This window comes from Bubalus kerabau, chromosome 2 (genome assembly GCF_029407905.1).
Source record: "Bubalus kerabau isolate K-KA32 ecotype Philippines breed swamp buffalo chromosome 2, PCC_UOA_SB_1v2, whole genome shotgun sequence".
NCBI classification, from domain to species: Eukaryota; Metazoa; Chordata; class Mammalia; order Artiodactyla; family Bovidae; genus Bubalus; species Bubalus kerabau.
Genome location: NC_073625.1, coordinates 116,052,751 through 116,069,890, shown reverse-complemented (window position 1 = coordinate 116,069,890; position 17,140 = coordinate 116,052,751). Strand labels below are relative to the sequence as shown.

The window sequence follows — 17,140 nt, the reverse complement described above, 5'->3', positions numbered from 1 at the left end:
TTATACAGACAGGGAAGCTGGGGTCCAGAGGGGTTGGGTGGAAGAGAAGGGCTTACATCTGGGATCCTGGGAGTCATGACCCCTATCACCCTTCCAGTTTCTGTAGGGCATGAAGCTTATGCCATTTTCAGGGATTCTCTTCAGTCAAAAGGATACAAATTATAAATACAAGATTAGGTATAGTCTTTGGAGAGACTCAATGCAAGTGAAGGGTCTTGAGGCTTAGAAAGACCAAGGGTACCTGGACAGAACCACTTATGGGATATAACAGAAGAAACAGGCTTGGGCCCTGAAGCCTGGGAGAGAAGAAAGAGCAGCAATTACTCTCAGGGTTGAAATGAATCTGCAGCTTTCATGTGAGCTCGGTTCGTCTTTCTGGCTCTCTCTCTGTTGTCTTCGGCCCCTTCCACTTTACAGGCCTACTTGTCACTTAGCCTAGGAGGTCAACCTCGAAAATGACAATGCTCTGAAAATGCTTCATATTTGTAAAAAGTTGGAGTGGAGACATTTTCTGGACGAACTAGAATAAAAGTGATTCTTCACTGAAATGAATGCGGTGGGGTTGTCTCATTTATATTCACAGGATCTTCATTTGTAGAGGTGACTGATGACACAGAGAGATCAGTGCCATTGGAAGAAGAATTTACTTTTCTTACATTTCTCAAGAGAAGGAGGAATGCCATGCAGGGCCACAGGGGAAGCACCAAGGTTCTGGTCAGGAGGCAGAAGCAGGAATGAAGGGAAAACCTGGGCCACAGCCTTTATTGTGCTTTTGGTGGGAAGGGCAGGGCAGGGCAGGGTAGAGCAGAGCAAACAGCTTAGGACTGGCTGGTTTTAATAGTTCTGGTAAACTTTGGCAGTAGAGATGGTCTCTAGTTTCCTAGAAACTGATCTGGGGGTGATTTAGAGCAGGAGAAATATTGGCTTGGTGTGTGAGAATTAGATAAACAGAGTGGCTTAAGGAATAAACTCAGAATTGGTAGGTTTGCATATGGAAGGCATGCTCCTGGCCAGCTGTGTGCTATCTATAAGAGCTGGTTAGCCCTGGGAAGGTTGATCTGTTCCCTGAACTGCAAGATTTTTAAGATATCATAATGTCATAAGCGGAGAAGGCAATGGCAACCCAGTCCAGTACTCTTGCCTGGAAAATCCCATGGACAGAGGAGCCTGGTGGGCTGCAGTCCATGGGGTTGCGAAGAGTCGGACACGACTGAGTGACTTCCCTTTCACTTTTCACTTTCATGCATTGGAGAAGGAAATGGCAACCCACTCCAGTGTTCTTGCCTGGAGAATCCCAGGGATGGGGGAACCTGGTGGGCTGCCGTCTATGGGGTCGCACAGAGTTGGACACGACTGAAGCAACTTAGCAGCAGCTATGAATAAATGAACTAGATGACTTAAGAATTTCTTAATTCTTAATTCTTAGGGTATATTTCATCCATGGTCAAATACAGAAAAAATGCAGTTCTTTATTTAATAGTTTGGGGTTTGGAAGGAGAATCCTAGAGGCTGTGTTAATGATTCTGAAGTATTTTTCTTATAATTTGTGTAAGGAGCTGCTAGGTGGTGCTTAGATTCTGGTCAGGCCTGAATGAACAACCTGGCTTCCTATAGGGGTGGATGACAGAATTTTAGCTTATTTTTCCATTCATTTTATTCTTTTGCTGACAAAATATCTCTCTTCAGGATAGAAGTTTAAATACTAGATATATCTGTATTCATAAAACAATATCAAATAAAAAACATTTAAAGAAATGTACATACCTTAGAGAGTGTAATTCAGTATCTCTTTTTGCTCTTTTCCTGGCAAGAATACTGGAACAGGTTGCCATTCCCTTCTCCAGGGGATCTTCCCAACCTAGGGATCGAACCCAGGTCTCCCACATTGCAGATGGATTCTTTACTGTCTGAGCCAGCAGGGAAGACTTGTTTGCTCTTTAATCATTATCAAGTAGCAATGTAGGGCTTCCCAGGTGGTGCTAGTGGTAAAGAACCCACCTGCCAGTGCAGGAGATGTAAAAGACGCGGGTTCAATCCCTGGGATCGGGAAGGTCCCCAGGAGTAGGAAATGGCAACCCACTCTAGTATTCTTGCCTGGGAAATCCCATGGACAGAGGAGCCTGGCTGGCTACAGCTCATGGAGTCACAAGGCTTTGAGCACACCTGAGCGTGCATTTGTGCAAGTGCGTGTGCACACACACACACACACACAGACATACACTCTCAAGTAGTAATGTAATATGATTCTTAAAGCTTGTTTTCTTTCTTTCTGAATTTGACAACTTGGTCAAAAGCCTGCAGAGGTTGTAGTGACGGTGGTGCGCTTCAGAATAGCTCAGCGTGAACAGTCTTCAGAGGTGGTACTGCTCTGGCGTGAACACCTGTCGAGCAGGGTATTGTCATTGTCACTTATAAGAAGAAAGCTACATTTCTTTTGTTTTTGTTTTGATGTGCAAGTATTCTCTTCTTTATATGAACAGGCATAAAGAAAGAGAAAAAGATAATGAAGTAAACACCACTGGTCTGTGTAAAAAAATTCGATGATATGCTTTTTCCAGTCTGCAGATAGCTTGTAAATCACATCCATAGCCTCTGTCATAAGTTGCAGGATTTAGGTGCTTCCTGATGAATTTGAAGCCATGGTAGCCTAGTGATCTTCATTTAGCCAAAAATAGTTATGTTTGATCCTGATGATAGATTTGCTCTAAAGTGTGTCTCAGTGTTCATAGAACTTAGAAAAGAGAAGGCCGTGGCTCATTTTGAGTAGCTTTCCCTTTTTGTTTTAGGCAATTATCAGTTTAAAAAAAAAAAAACAAACCAAGGCACAGGCAAATTTTAATTTTAAACAAAGATATACACATGTATGGATAGATATTAATTTTATCAAAGAAATTTAAGCAGACTGTACATTTCAAATGTGATTCACACAGGTATCTTTTGGTGTATCCATCCATTGCATAAAGGGAAGTTGAGTTATAAATAAATTTCTAACTTGAGGTCAGCATTTTATTTTTCAAATATTTATAATATGTGGTAGATTTTTCTTCAAATAAAAATTGTTATTATTTATATTGTAGAAGTACTACGTGTATGCAGTAAAAACATTTTTTAAGCAAAAGAATGATACAATGTATACCTGTGGCGGATTCATTTTGATATTTGGCAAAACTAATACAGTTATGTAAAGTTTACAAATAAAATAAAATTAAAAAAAAAAAAAGAAATAAAAGAAAAAAAAATAAAAAATTAAAAAAAAAAAAAAAAAAAAAAGAATGATACAAAATTAAAAGCCTTCTTCCTCTCTTCCTTTACTGCCATTCCCCAGAGACAGTCACTAATGGTTTATAACTTTAAATATTTTATTTATACCTCAGTTTCTTGACTACATTATCAATTTAATATCAGTTTACTTATTGCTTCCCAGTATGAAAAAGAGAACATTGGCACGTTTACCCTTCCTGCTGTTTCTCTCATTTGATTTCTAATTTTTTGTTGGATTGTTACTTTTACATTGTCATGGTTTATAAAATTTATATATATTTTAATTGTAATAAGTATTTCCATGTTTGTTATAGTTGGTTATAAAAACTTTACACCTGCAAATAGCATTTATTGTAGTAAGATATATAAATGTGTGTGTTTAACTGGAAAACCAAGTGATGTTATCAGACTCATGGAGGAGAAAACACAGGCCTAAGTTGTTAAAGCTTTGCTGCTTCTGACCAATAAAGTCTTAATTTTTTTTCAAGTATCCTTTAATTCTTCTGGTTCATATGTAGCTACTGCTGTTTCTTATATCCCTGTCACTTTTTTTTTTTTAAATGTTCTTCTCTTCTCTTTGGGGTGACAGGAATTTTTTTCTTATATGGATTGGTGGTAGTAGATTACTCTTTCTAACTATAGAAGCGTGGGAGGCCAAATTGTTTTCATGTACTTCAAAAATAACATCTCACAGCAGATTGGATGCAGGAGATATGAGAGTCCAGCTGTATTCTATCAAGCCAGAGATTAAAATGTTTTCATTGAGTATTTTTGCTTGGGAAAGTAGTTATTTTTCATGCAAACATGATACTTATTTTAACAGATAATAGGTTTGTTATTATTATGTTTAAGTGATTAATAAGTACTTTCAAATATCTCCCTTTAAGTTTCTAATATGATAAATATTGATAGAGCTCACATAAACAAAAACTCTTGGGGATCCTTAGTAATTTTTAAGAATGTAAAAGGATCTGGAGATCAAAAAGTTTGAGAATGGCTTCTCTAGAGATTAAACATACATTTTAAAATGTTCACAGTTTGTTTAGAGTTAATATTATACCACTTCAATGTAAAATGTAGGAACTTGGCAATCACATAGGCCTGTTTCCCAGCTCCGCCCTTCAGCCTTTTATGCTATAAATGCCATATGTGTTACATCCATTACATGATGAAACCTCCAAGATGATCTTATTCCCAATGATTTCTGTGGCCTGTGTCTGCCCCTAGCATTTGCTGGCTCCGAGCCTGGAACTTCTCAGGGGCCTTGGAAGACAGCTCTTCTCTTGGCTGCCCCAGGCTGCTCCATCATGTGCCTTCTTTTGCCCATCCAAGTGCATATGCAGAAGTCTCTCCAAATATCTGATCTACTAGTTCAGTTTAGTCGCTCAGTCCTGTCCGACTCTTTGTGACCCCATGAATCACAGCACGCCAGGCCTCCCTGTCCATCACCAACTCCCGGAGTTCACTCAAACTCATGTCCATCGAGTTGGTGATGCCGTCCAGCCATCTCATCCTCTGTCGTCCCTTCTCCTGCCCCCAATCCCTCCCAGCATCAGAGTCTTTTCCAGTGAGTCAACTCTTCACATGAGGTGGCCAAAGTATCTACTAGTAGCACTTGTTTTTTTCCCTTTCTAGTTATAACTATGGTTTCATACATTAAAAAAAGCCCACATCTTTTCTGTTATTGTCATGGTAATTTGGAAGGTGGGAAAGTGCATATTCTGCTATCTTAAAAGAGATGTCTAATGTCACTTTCTAAAGCACAATTCATTCATTCATTCCGCTAACACGTTTAGTAAGCACCTGTTCCGTGTTGAGCACTGGGGGTACAAGAGTGAACAAGCTATTTTTTCAACATATATGGGCTTCTTTTAAAAAATAAAAATTGTATGTATTATTTTTAAACTTTTGAAATTTTGATACCATTTTACACTTATAGGGAGTTGCAGTAATACAAGGAACTGCCATATACTCTTGACTCAGGTTTACCAGTTGTTAACATTTTGTCCTTTTGCTTTATTATTTGTGTGCTCTCTCTGGCTCTTGCTCTCTCTCTCTCTCAATTTATATTCCATATATATGTTTTGATACATATTATGTTCTATTATAGGCTTCCTAGGGGGCTCAGTGGCAAGGAATTCCCCTGCCAATGCCAGAGCCATAGGAGAGGCAGGTTCGATCCATGGGTCAGGAATATCCTTTGGAGGAGGAAATGGCAACCCCCTCCAATATTTTGCTGGGATAATCCCATGGACAGAGGAGCCTGGCAGGGTGCAGTCCATGGTGTTGCAAAGAGTCAGACACGGCTGAGCACATATTCTATTGTATGTATTTTTTCCTGAACCTCTTGGAAGTAATTTGTAAACATCATATTCCCTTATCCGTAAATACTTCAGTGTCTATTTCCTAAGAATAGGACTTTTCTTTTACCTAACCACAGTATATTTATCAAGATCAAGACATTTAGAGAATTTCCTGGTGGTTCAGTGGTTGACACTCCACGCTTTCACTGCTGAGGGCCTGCATTCAAATCCCTGGCCAGGGAACTAGAATCCCACAAGCCGCTTGGTGTGGCCAAATAAAATAGCCATAGTGCATGCCTGGATGGCCAGACTATGGAATTTTTTTTTTTTTTTTAAGATCAAGACATTTAACATTGATCAATCCTATTATCTAATCCACAGTTTCACAGTCCACTTTTGCCATTTATTCCACTGATATCCTGTCGCTTTTTCCCCCAGACCAGGAGTCAGTCCAGCATCACACAGGGCATTCAGTCATCATGCCTCACTCAGTCTCATTTAATCTGGAACAGTTCCTTAGCCTTTCTTTGTCTTTCATGACCTTGACTTTTTTTTTTTTTTTTTTTTTGCAAAACACAGGCTAGTTGTTTTGTAGAATGTTCCTCAGTTTGGGACATGATCTCTTATGATTAGATTTGGGGTTTGTATTTTGGGCAGGAACCCATAGAATGATATTGCATTCTTTTCCAGACATCATATCAGGAGAGAGGTACAGGGTTTCTGCTTGTTCCATTATTGGTAATGTTAACTTTGGTTAGCATTTCAGGTGGTGCCCACTAGGTTAATCCAGTCTGAAGTTACTAATGTCCCCTTTGTAGTTAATACATAATTTGTTAGGGATACTTTGAGACTATGGAAATATCCAGTTCCTCATATAGCTCCAACTCACTAGCTTTAGCATCAGTTGTTGATTCTTGGCAGAATCAGTTATCACTGTGATGGCTGCAGAATGATGATTTCTAACACCATCATTTCTTCTACATATATTAGTTGGTCTTCTACTAAAAAGGATTTTCCCTCTTTCTGCTTGTTTTAATTTATTCATTTACTTATATCTGTATGGACTCAGATTCTTATTTTTCCTGTGAGTATTCTATTGCTATAATTATCGATTTTGATGCTCAAATGATTCCAGATTTGGCCAGGGGGTGCCCCTGCAGGCTGTTTTCTATTTCCTTTCGACACATCCTCATCATTTTTAGGGGCACTTCCTTACTTTCTGACAGAAAATATTCTAGGCTCATTTTGTATTTTCTCTGCCTTGGCCCTGAATCAGCTATTCCTCCAAAGAGCTCTGGCTCAGTAAGATGAGAAATGGTATTTAAAGACCAAGATCTGGGTGTTCGATATGTTCGTTGCTACTGGGGTGTCTTACCTTGTAGACCCTTTAAGTAGACAGAGAGAAGGAATATATATTTATATCTTCCTCTGCATATTAAAAACTACGAATTCAAACTGATGCCTCTCATTCTAATTTATCACCCCAGGGTTCTCCTTCCTTAGTTTTAGCTGCCTTCTCCAACAGTGAGAAACTTGACTGTCAGTCAATATTGTTATTTCTTTGCTCAATCCTGTAATTGATGGAAAGTAGATTAACTCCTACCCCTGCAAAAAAACTTTCTAGAATGTGTGTTGCACGTGTGCTCAGTTGCCAAGTCATGTCCGACTCTGTAGCACTGTGGACTATAGCCTGCCAAGCTCCTCTGTCCATGGGATCTCCCAGGCAAGAATACTGGAGTAGGGTCCAATTTCCTTCTCCAGGGGATCTTCCCAATCCAGAGATCAAACCCGTGACTCCTGCATTGGCTTTACCTCTGAGCCACCAGGGAAGCCTAGAATTTGTATTAGTTTGTAGTTATTTGTCTTTAGACTGAAAGCATATAGTGAAAATAATATGTTCGGAAGTTACTCTGCTTTGCTTTTTTTCCACCTTCGGTGTGGTTATGTTTTTCCTTAGAAATAGTTAGGTTAATTTGTTTCTCTCTGCATTCTTAGAGTTTTTCTGTCTCATCCTCTTGATTTGATTTTGTTTAATTTTGAGTATGTAAAACATTATGTGATTCCAAAAGTCAAAAGTACTCAGCACATAGGAATTCTTAAATGAATATAGTATTATCTGATTCACTGAGTCATCTAGAAGAATAAATCTTTTGCAGTTGATATTTAGCAAGTTTGCCTGTTACTGGTGAAGGACATTAGGGCCTGTGTTTGTCCTCCTGATATTAAGCCGAGATAGATTGTCTAGTGACGGCCCGAGTCTTGCAGGAAGCTTCTGTCCTCTTGTCAAGGAGACTGGGAAGGGAAGGGGAAGCTCTTGTTTAGGTGACCACGGCATTGCTGCTGTGGGAATTTAGATTTGTGGGATGGTATTAGGTGTCCAGAGCATAGTGTCTTTGGGTTGTGCATTCTGAGTGCAGACGTGGCTGCATTGTAGGGAAGGAGCTGCTGCTGTGTGACTGTAAGGCAGAACCTCATTAGGAATTCCCACCAGCATCAACATTTTCACGGCATCTGAGGGTCTTGTCGCTTCTGTGCCTATATGGTTCTATGACCAGGTTGTGCCTTGAGAGATTCCTAGCCTTGGACCAGGATCAGCACACGCAGGATGGAAAAACCACAGATCAAGCATCTGGAGCTACTGTTATGGAGATGCTGGCTTTTGAACTCACTCCATGCAGATTTCCACACAGCCACAAAGATCTCACATTGCTAGGAATGACTAAATCAATATTGACCAAGGGTGCTGCCCAGATTCAGATCCAAGGAAATCAGACTTTGACCACTCCCGATGGGTCCTTGCCACTTCCCCTCTGGAGTAGTTTCCACGACCAGCATCAATCTGATAGCAAAGTGCTGATCAGATGCCCATTCTCAAACTCCTAGTGCAACAGAGAAGGGGCCAGCTGCCCCAACCCTGGGACTGGGCAGGGCTGAGCTGTAGAGTGAGGATTCACCTGAAACATGAGGCCAGGTAGGCTGGGTTAATAGAAGAGGTACAGTCAATTAGACATCTTTCCTTTTCCTCTCAACTGCCCTGAAGAAATCCTCACCCACGTTTAAAACTGCCTGATGTGCTTCATGCTTACGAAAAAGCCTTTCACAATTATCATCTCATCTAAACTGTGCAGCCCCCCTCGAGGCAGGTATGTAGCTACCTCATCGGCCACAGGTGGCCATGGCCGTGAAGCCTGCTGCCCCCCTACCCAGCTCTGCCTGTGGTGCTTATTCAGAGTCAGAGGAGAGGAATGTGGCTGGTGCCCACGGGGTCACAGGCCAGCAGCAGCTTGGGATCTTCTCTGATGTGTGATTGATAATTAAATAACTAGCGTTAAGAGAGCAAGTTGCTGGTGTATGTGTGTGCTCTGGGGAGAACCAGTCTTTGGGAGGGAGGGCCAGGTCATGTCCTGCTCTGACCCGCTCCTGACCCAAGTGGGCAGAAGCCAGATTCTTTTTCTCCAGCTGCTGGCAGAAAGCAGAGGTGTCATCTCACATTTCAGGCCTGCTTGATGGCCTGCCGGAGGGAGGTGGCTGTCTGAGAGGAAGGCTCCTGGGCGGGAGCTCACATGGCCGCCTGTGGCAGAGCTTGTCTGTCTCAGCTCTGCTTGTTGCATGCTGGAAGCCATGTGTGTCCCACTCCAGACACATTTCAGGGTGCGATTTCCCTGCCTTCCCAGACGTTCTGCCGAAGAGTGAAGATTCTCTACTCACAAGAGAAAGGCTTCTACTTCAGAACTAAAACACCCACCCCGCAGCTGTGGTGTCTCCAGTGTGGTTTCAGCCCTCGGCTCAGAGGGACCAGGCCCTGGCTCCTTGTTCTGGGAGGTCAGGAAGGGAAGCCCTAGCAACAAGCATCACGCAGGTGTGATTACCCGGGGCCAGACTCCAACTTGCTGTACCCCAGAACCTGCCGAGTGTCCACCTGAGGGGCCTCAAGGAAGAGAGGAACCTGCCCCTTGAGCATGTCTGTGGGCCCTTTCTGAGGGATGCTTTGCCCCTCTTGCTTTGCTTTCTTTTTTTCCTTAGTTCCCCCTCTGTCTCCCAGAAGCCTCACTGCTGGGCACACACACTGTCTTACTGCCATCTGCCTTTCCCCACAGCCTGTTATGTCTGTGCCATAGAGCACGGAATGATACTCCTGTTATTTTGGAATAGATGACTGGGACCCAAATCTGAAGACAGTGAGGTTCTGAGAGAGTTATCAACAGTTGGTGCTGATCACAAGATTGCCAGTACCTGGCCCAACTATCACCCCCCTCACCCAGTGATTCCACTGCCCTCCCCCGGGCACCAGAGATGACTGGCAGAGGCACAAAGGAGGTGTCTGTGGGCCACAGCCTCTGTGGGAGAGGGTACTGTAGATGAGCTGGGGTTCCTTAACCTCCCATAAAGGAGGGAGTTGGGTTTGAGACCCCCAAGAGTGGGGAAAAGCTGATACTCTGTCCTCTGGTTGGAGGTCTGCACATGCTGAGGGCATGGCTCTGTCTGCAACCTGTCTGAGCAAGACTTGGGGGGACTTAGAGAGCTGGCAGGACAGACAGAGGGCAGGGTTGGGATACTGTTATTTATGATAAATATGGGCTTCCATGGTCGCTCAGATGGTAAAGAGTTTGCCTGCAATGCAGGAGACCTGGGTTCTATCCCTGGGTTGGCAAGATCCCTGGGGAAGGAAATGGCAACCCACTCCAGTATTCTTGCCTGGAGATTTCCAAGGACAGAGGAGCCTGGCAGGCTACAAGCCATAGGGTCACAAAGAGCTGGACAGACTGAGCGACTAATACTTTCACTTTTTCACCTTCATGCTAATATGTATTTTGCACAGAGCTCCTAAAACCCTTGGAATTCCCTAAGTGATAAAAGTGTTAAGATGTCTTGATATTTATAACAAATGCATTTTAAGCACACCTGGGTTTATATTAATGAGGTGACTTTTAGAATCACCTAAGGGTGGGGGCTGTTTTTAGGGGAACCAACCATGTGATTAGAGGGTTGCAACTTTAAGGGGAGGGGAAAGAGTTGGAGGTTAAATCGGTCACCAGTGACCAGTGATTTAATCAATCATGCCTATGTGATGAAGCCTCCTCCTCCTCCTGCTGCTGCTGCTAAGTTGCTTCAGTCGTGTCCGACTCTGTGTGACCCTATAGACGGTAGCCCACCAGGCTTCCCTGTCCCTGGGATTCTCCAGGCAAGAACACTGGAGTGGGTTGCCATTTCCTTCTCCAATGCATGAAAGTGAGAAGTGAAAGTGAAGTCACTCAGTCGTGTCCGACTCTTAGCGACCCCATGGACTGCAGCCCACCAGGCTCCTCCATCCATGGGATTTTCCAGGCAAGAGTACTGGAGTGGGGTGGATGAAGCCTCCTAGGAAAACCCAAAAAGAGGGTTTAGAGAGCCTCGGGCTTGGTGAGCATATGGAGATGAAGTGACGGTGCTGCCCCGGGAGAAGGTGTGGGTGTCCCAGGCTCTTTCCCCAGCCTGGCCCTGGGCATCTCCTCCATCCCGTGGTTTCTGAGTTCTAGCCTTTCATAATAAGCTGGTGATCTCTGAGTTCTGTGAGCTACTCTAACAAATGAATTGAACCCAAGAAGGGGGTGGTGGGAACCTCCGTCAACAGCCCCTGGAAGCTGTTTACCTTCCCAGGTAAACACAGATTACAGCAGACTCAGTCTGCTGGCCTGAGCCCTTGATTGTGGGGTGACACTATCTCTGGGTAGATGGTGTCAGAACTGAGTTGAATTACAGGACACCTAGCTGGTATCAGAGACTTGCTTGATGAGGGGCAAACACATACACATTGGAACTGGTGTAAGAACTGGACCAGCCCTGGGGCCACGCTGTTATTATGCACGGGAGCTGGTTTGAGCTCTCTCTCTCTGGCTAGTACTCTCCTACAAGGTCAACAGTGGGGCCACCAAACTCATTTCAAACCTCACATGCCTTTACGTACAGCTTTATTCTGAGGGTGAAGATCTCCTAAAGTTTCTGCCTCATTCATGTGTGCGGCACCTTTAAGGCTGGTTTAGTCCAGTGAGGTCTGGGGAGTGAAAGGCTTTTCATATCCTATTAGGTAACTAAACAAATAAACAAAACAGCCCTTCAGAGTGGAAATATGAAGACTGTGATGAATGATGAATAAAGTTTCTAGAATCACAACAGGAATTTTAAGGATAAAGCAGGTGTTGTTGTTGAGTCACTAAGTTGTGTCTGTCTCTTTTGTGACCCCATGGACTGTAGCCCACCAGGCTCTTCTGTCCATGGGATTTTTCAGGCGAGAATACTGAAGTGGGTTGCCTTTTCCTTCTCCAGGAGATCTTCCCAACCCAGGGCTTTCCTGCATTGGCAGACAGATTCTTTACCACTGAGCCAGCAGTACTTAAGCAAAGTCCAGGTGTTAGAAATTGCATCATAAAGCGTGAAATTTAGGAGAGAAAAGAGCAAGTGAGCTGTGGTGCGGGTTTTGCAGTCTGGGTTGGGGAACTGCAATCCAGCTGTGGACCTGGGGCAGTTGTGTCTCTTCTCCCGGGCTCTCTTTCCTCAGCGGGCTGTAGACAGGGGCCCTCTCCCTGCCTGCCTCGGGGGGCGATATGAGCACCAGTGGAGGGAATTGATGTGGAAGCTGAAAGCACTCTCTAAGTTATTACACCTTGTTGCTATTGTTATGACTGTTTCTAATAAATAATAGACCTGCAACAAGCCATGGTAGGAAGTGAACATAAGCAGAGACAGGAAGTTGGGCCAGGTCCTGGGTTTTGAGATTAAGATCCTGGAAAGCAGTCTTATTATACTTACCCCAAGGTCCCTCGGTACCATTTGTTTGAAGACAAGCATAGGTTGGCAAGGTCTTCGCTCTGAACCATGATCACTGTTCTCATGTTTATTGACTTTCAGGAGATTGCTCATTAGTAGTTTGCTAAAGACAGATGAACAGAAATATACAGAGATGAAAGGCATTCCAGCTGGTGTCAGGGACTGTCAGAGACTCCAAGGAGTCCCCCGGCCCATCTGTCCCGTGTGGCTTCATTGATGTCCCTGATGATTATTCGAGGCCCTTTCTTCCTCTGTCGGCGCACAATACAAGGCAGGAAGCTGGTATCCTCTCCTTCCGTTTTAACTGAGTATAGCTGGATGCTGGGCTTGGTCCTAGATCATAGGCACACCCACTGTTCTCAAATGTTCGGGGGCCCTGCCCCCGACTCTGGACCTCCGATTTCCCTGTCGCTTGACTTTCCTGCCTTCTCTCTGAAGTTACAGCTCACATACATGCACCAGTCAGGCTTACTGCTCACAGTGGGTCTTAACTGGGTGCCTCTCTCCCCGGTCCCCAGGTGAGAATCACTCATCACTGTTGTGGCAATTGGAGGCCATTGGAGGACTCTAGTGATGTTTGAATTTAATTACCAAACCTATGCAGAAGCAGTTCCTAGTATGAGTGGCTACTGATTTTAAGATCATTTCCATAAGTTTTAGTCTTTCTAGTAAAGAGTTTCTGTTTGAGTGTTCTGTAAGTGCCTTTGTTATTTTTGAATTGGAAAAGTGAGCAAAGCGTCTATTTCACCAATTGTTAGCCTTCATTCCAGACAACTGCCAAACGATGCCGTGGGCTTCTGTGGTCTGGGGTGAAAGGGCACTTAGGGATCACTGTCTCAGCTCATGTTCAGTGAGGAACACAGGCACTGCCCTAGGTTTTTTAAACAGAGGGAATTTAACATACAGAGTTCATTACAGAAGTGTTAGAAGGGCGGGAGCAACAAAAAGCTAAGTAAAGTAAGGTTCCCCAAAGACTAGTAACTGCTGGGAGCTGCTGTTCCCCCCCAGGAACAGAGGACTGAGAGGGAGGGTGGCATCACCCAGAGCTCGAGACCACTGTGTGAACTGGAGCCCAGCATCCCAGGCTCACCCACATCCCAGTGGCTGGAACTCAGTCATGTGGCCACACCGCCCATAAAGAGGCTAGGAAACAGTCCCCAGAGTGGGCAGAAGGAGAGGGAACAAAGTTTGCTGAACAGCACGTCTGTGCTGCATGCGGGCATAGGAATCGCAGTGCGCACAGGCCTGTGTGGTGTGGCGAAACGCAGAGCTTTAAAGCTGACTTCCCCCAGCATCCCCCCCTACCCCCACTGCTGTTGAGCTGACTGCTGTATGCCCTGTTTTCAGGAGGCCCTGGCCCAGCCCCAGCCCTGGTGGAAGATCCAGCTGTTCGTATGGGAGCCGGTGCTGTTCGGGACCTGGGACGGTGTGTTCACCTCCTGCATGATCAACATTTTTGGGGTTGTCCTTTTCTTAAGGACCGGCTGGCTGGTGGTGAGTGATGAGCTGGTGACCCTGGAGCCTCTTCTGGGCCTGGGACCTGGAAAGCTCTGTCACCCTTGGGTATTCCACAGAGTGCTCAACAGATTCCTAAAGCACAGATGCTCCAGAGACAGGAAACAAGATCAAGCACATGGAGTAGCTAGCATTGCTTTTTAAGTGCAAATCCTGAGAACCTGGGCCTCAGACAGAGGTTCATGTGAAAGCCTCACCACGGATTTAACTACAAAAATGAGAGCACAGAAGTCAGGGTGCGTCTTGGGTGGGACTAGAGGTGGGCCAGGGAGAGCAGACTGATGGCAAGTTTGCCTCCAGTTTGTGACCCTCTCCAGCTGTCCTGGTGATCTGTGACTTGGCTGATGCCCCGCCTGGAGAGGCAGAGGGAATTGTAAAGACCTACAGTCCTCTGTGCATTCTCTTTGCTTTCGCTTCACTTCTGACACTACTGGTCACCAGATATGTGTTTTTTTTCCCCTCACCAAGCAATTCTGTAACACCAGCTGAGTGTCCTACAATTTCACTCAATTCTAACACTGTCTGCCTGGAGAGAGCATCAAATTGCACAGGTTAAGGGCTCAGTCCCATGAAGCTGCCCCCACCCACTTCAGCTGCCAATCACAGGTCTAGGTTGCCCCTGTGCTTCGGGGGTTTCCCTGACACCTCCCCCAGATTCAGTTCACTTGTTAGAGCAGCTCACAGAACTCAGGGAAGCACTTAGGTTTACTAGCTTATTAAAGGATATGATAAAAGATATAGATTGATAGACAGATGAAGAGATCCATAGGGCAAGGTGTGCAAGGGTCCTGGGAGCAGGAGCTTCTGTCACTGTGGAGTTGAAGTGTATTACCCCCCTGGTATGTGGATGTGTTCACCTACCTGGAAACTTTCTGAACCCCAAACCTTGGGGATTTTTATAACTTCAGCATACATGATCCATTATTGATTCCATTTCCAGCCTCTTTCCCCTCTCTAGAGGTGTATGTGCATGTTGAGGGTGGTGGTGGTGGAAACTCCAAGCTTCTAATCATGGCCTGGTCTTTCTGGTGACTAATCCCCACCCAGGAACGCACTCACAGCTGCCTTGTTAGAACAAGAGATGCTCCTAGGGCTCTTATCCCTTCGGAGTTTACAAGGGTTTTAGTAGCCCTGGGTCAGGGATAGAAAGTGAAAAACTGGTAGTCGCTCAGACGCGTCCGACTCTTTGGGACCCCATGGACTGTAGCTGCCAGGCTCCTCTGTCCGTGGGATTCTCCAGGCAAGAATGCTGGAGTGGGGTGCCATTGCCTTCTCCAGGGGATCTTCCTGACCCAGGGATTGAACCCGGGTCTCCTGCACTGCAGACAGATTCTTTACCATCTGAGCCACCAGGCTCAGGGATGGGGTCAAACACTAATATTAGAATGACAGATGTTCCTAGTGCTCTTGTCACTGGAGAAATGACAAAGTTTCAGGGACTTTGTTTCAGAAACCAGGTGCAGAGACCAATATGCAGTTGACCCCTGAACTGTATGAGTTTGAACCACACACTCTCTTTATACTTGGATTTTTCTCAATAAATACTACAGTACTACATGGTCCACTGTTGGTTGAATCTGTGGATGTGAAATTAGTCAGGGAGGGCTGACTATGGAACCTGAGAGATTCACAGATTTTGGTATCTGAGAGCAGTCCCAGAATTAATCCCTTGGGGATACTGAGGGATGGCTGTATATATTTTCTGTCATCTCACAGAGGTAGAGAGAGAGGTGTGTGTATGTGTTTATTGTCAGAATTTGGCTCTTGTGATTATGGGGGCTGGCAAGTCCAAAATCTGTAGGCTAAGTGAGATGCAGGTAAGAATTGAGTTACAGGTTTTTTAGTTGAAAACTTAGAAACTTATATGTTGCAGTCTGGAGACCAAATTCCTTCTTTTTTGGGAAACCTCAGTCTTTGCTCTTAAGGCCTTCTGATTGCGTGAGAACTACACATGTAATTTCTTTTACTTAAAGTCAACTGATTGTACATGTTAAACACATCTTAAAAATACATTTATAGCAACTTCTAGACTAGCGTTTGACTAAAAAACTGGTCATTATAATCTAGCCAAGCTGGCACATAAAATTAACTGTCACATCTGTAAATTCTAGGGGATGAGAGCTTCACTGTAGTGGGGTATATGGGATTCTTAGCCCTCTTAGGAGGCTGGTTGAGGCCAGCCCTTCCTCAGCTCTTGCTCTCCTCCATACCCAGGCCCGTAGCTTCAGGTTCTACCTTTAACCAGAGCCTGAGAGTGGGTCTGAAAGTTTTCTTTATTAATGTGTGGAAAGCTTAGAGCAGATTTAGCAACCTCTCTAATGTGGATGGTGTGAATCCCTGCCTCTCATACTCCTCCATAACTTACAGGGGAGCCCTTACAAAACACAAAGCCTCCAGCTCAGATGCCTTGTGCCGGCAGGCATTGTCCGGCTTCTGGGGTTGAGCTCTGGCTTTTCCCCTTCCTGGGTACCACCCCTCTCCCCAGCACCTCCAGCCTGTGTCCCAGGGAGGCCCGGCCATCTGCCTGCTGTGGCAGAAGGCGGCCTGGCAGTGACAGCCTGGGCCCCTGGGCTCTGCCTTCTGCAGGGGATGATTATAGAATAGTGGAAGGAGGAAAGGATAGGCTATCTCTATCTTGATTCTTAAATCTTAGGGCCTCCTCTTAACTTTTCTGCTGGATGATTATTTTTTGAGAAGTGGCTATCTAGAAGGTTGGCCCCATCCCCCAAGTGAAGTAAACTTGTATAAATTCTCATCTATTGCTGCATAAAAAATTACTCCAGTACTTAGCAGCTTGAAGTCACAAATTTGTATTTATCTGGTTACTGTGGTTCAGGGATCCGTGAGCAACTTAGCTGGCTGCCTCTGGCTCAGGCTTTCTTATGGGATTGCAGCTGAGCCGTCAGTCAGGGCTACAGTTTCACCTGAAGGCTCCACTGGCAGAGGGTCTGTTGCTAAGATCGCAATGAGGTTGTCGTCAGGCCTTGTCATGTTGGCCTCTTCACAGTGTTGTCTCAGTACCTGCAGCTGGCCTCCCCCAGGGCCAACAACCTAGAGAGAGTGAGGAAGCAGGTGCCCAAGGTGAAAGGCGTGGTCTTCTCATACCCTCATCTCAGAAGTGACATTTCATCCCTTCTGCGGGGCTCTGCTTACTAAGAGTGAGTCACACCATCCAGCCTCCACTCGGAAACAGGCTACACAAGGGCGTGAATGCCTTCAGGTGGGGACCACCAGGACCATCTTTGAGGCTGCTACCA

At 44.9% G+C, this 17,140-nt stretch overlaps 1 protein-coding gene across 7 annotated transcripts in view; it reads left to right on the top strand.

The window, feature by feature from the left end:
• Positions 1–17,140, top strand: part of SLC12A8 (solute carrier family 12 member 8) — a 143,634-nt gene that overhangs the window by 8,021 nt on the left and 118,473 nt on the right. For 6 of the 7 annotated variants that reach the window (XM_055568471.1, XM_055568474.1, XM_055568468.1 and 3 more), the window contains one exon: positions 13,716–13,862. The exons of the other annotated variant lie outside the window; for it this stretch is intronic. In XM_055568471.1, coding sequence (XP_055424446.1) covers positions 13,716–13,862 — 147 coding nt within the window. The remainder of the gene's footprint in view (positions 1–13,715; positions 13,863–17,140) is intronic. 7 annotated transcript variants of the gene reach the window in all.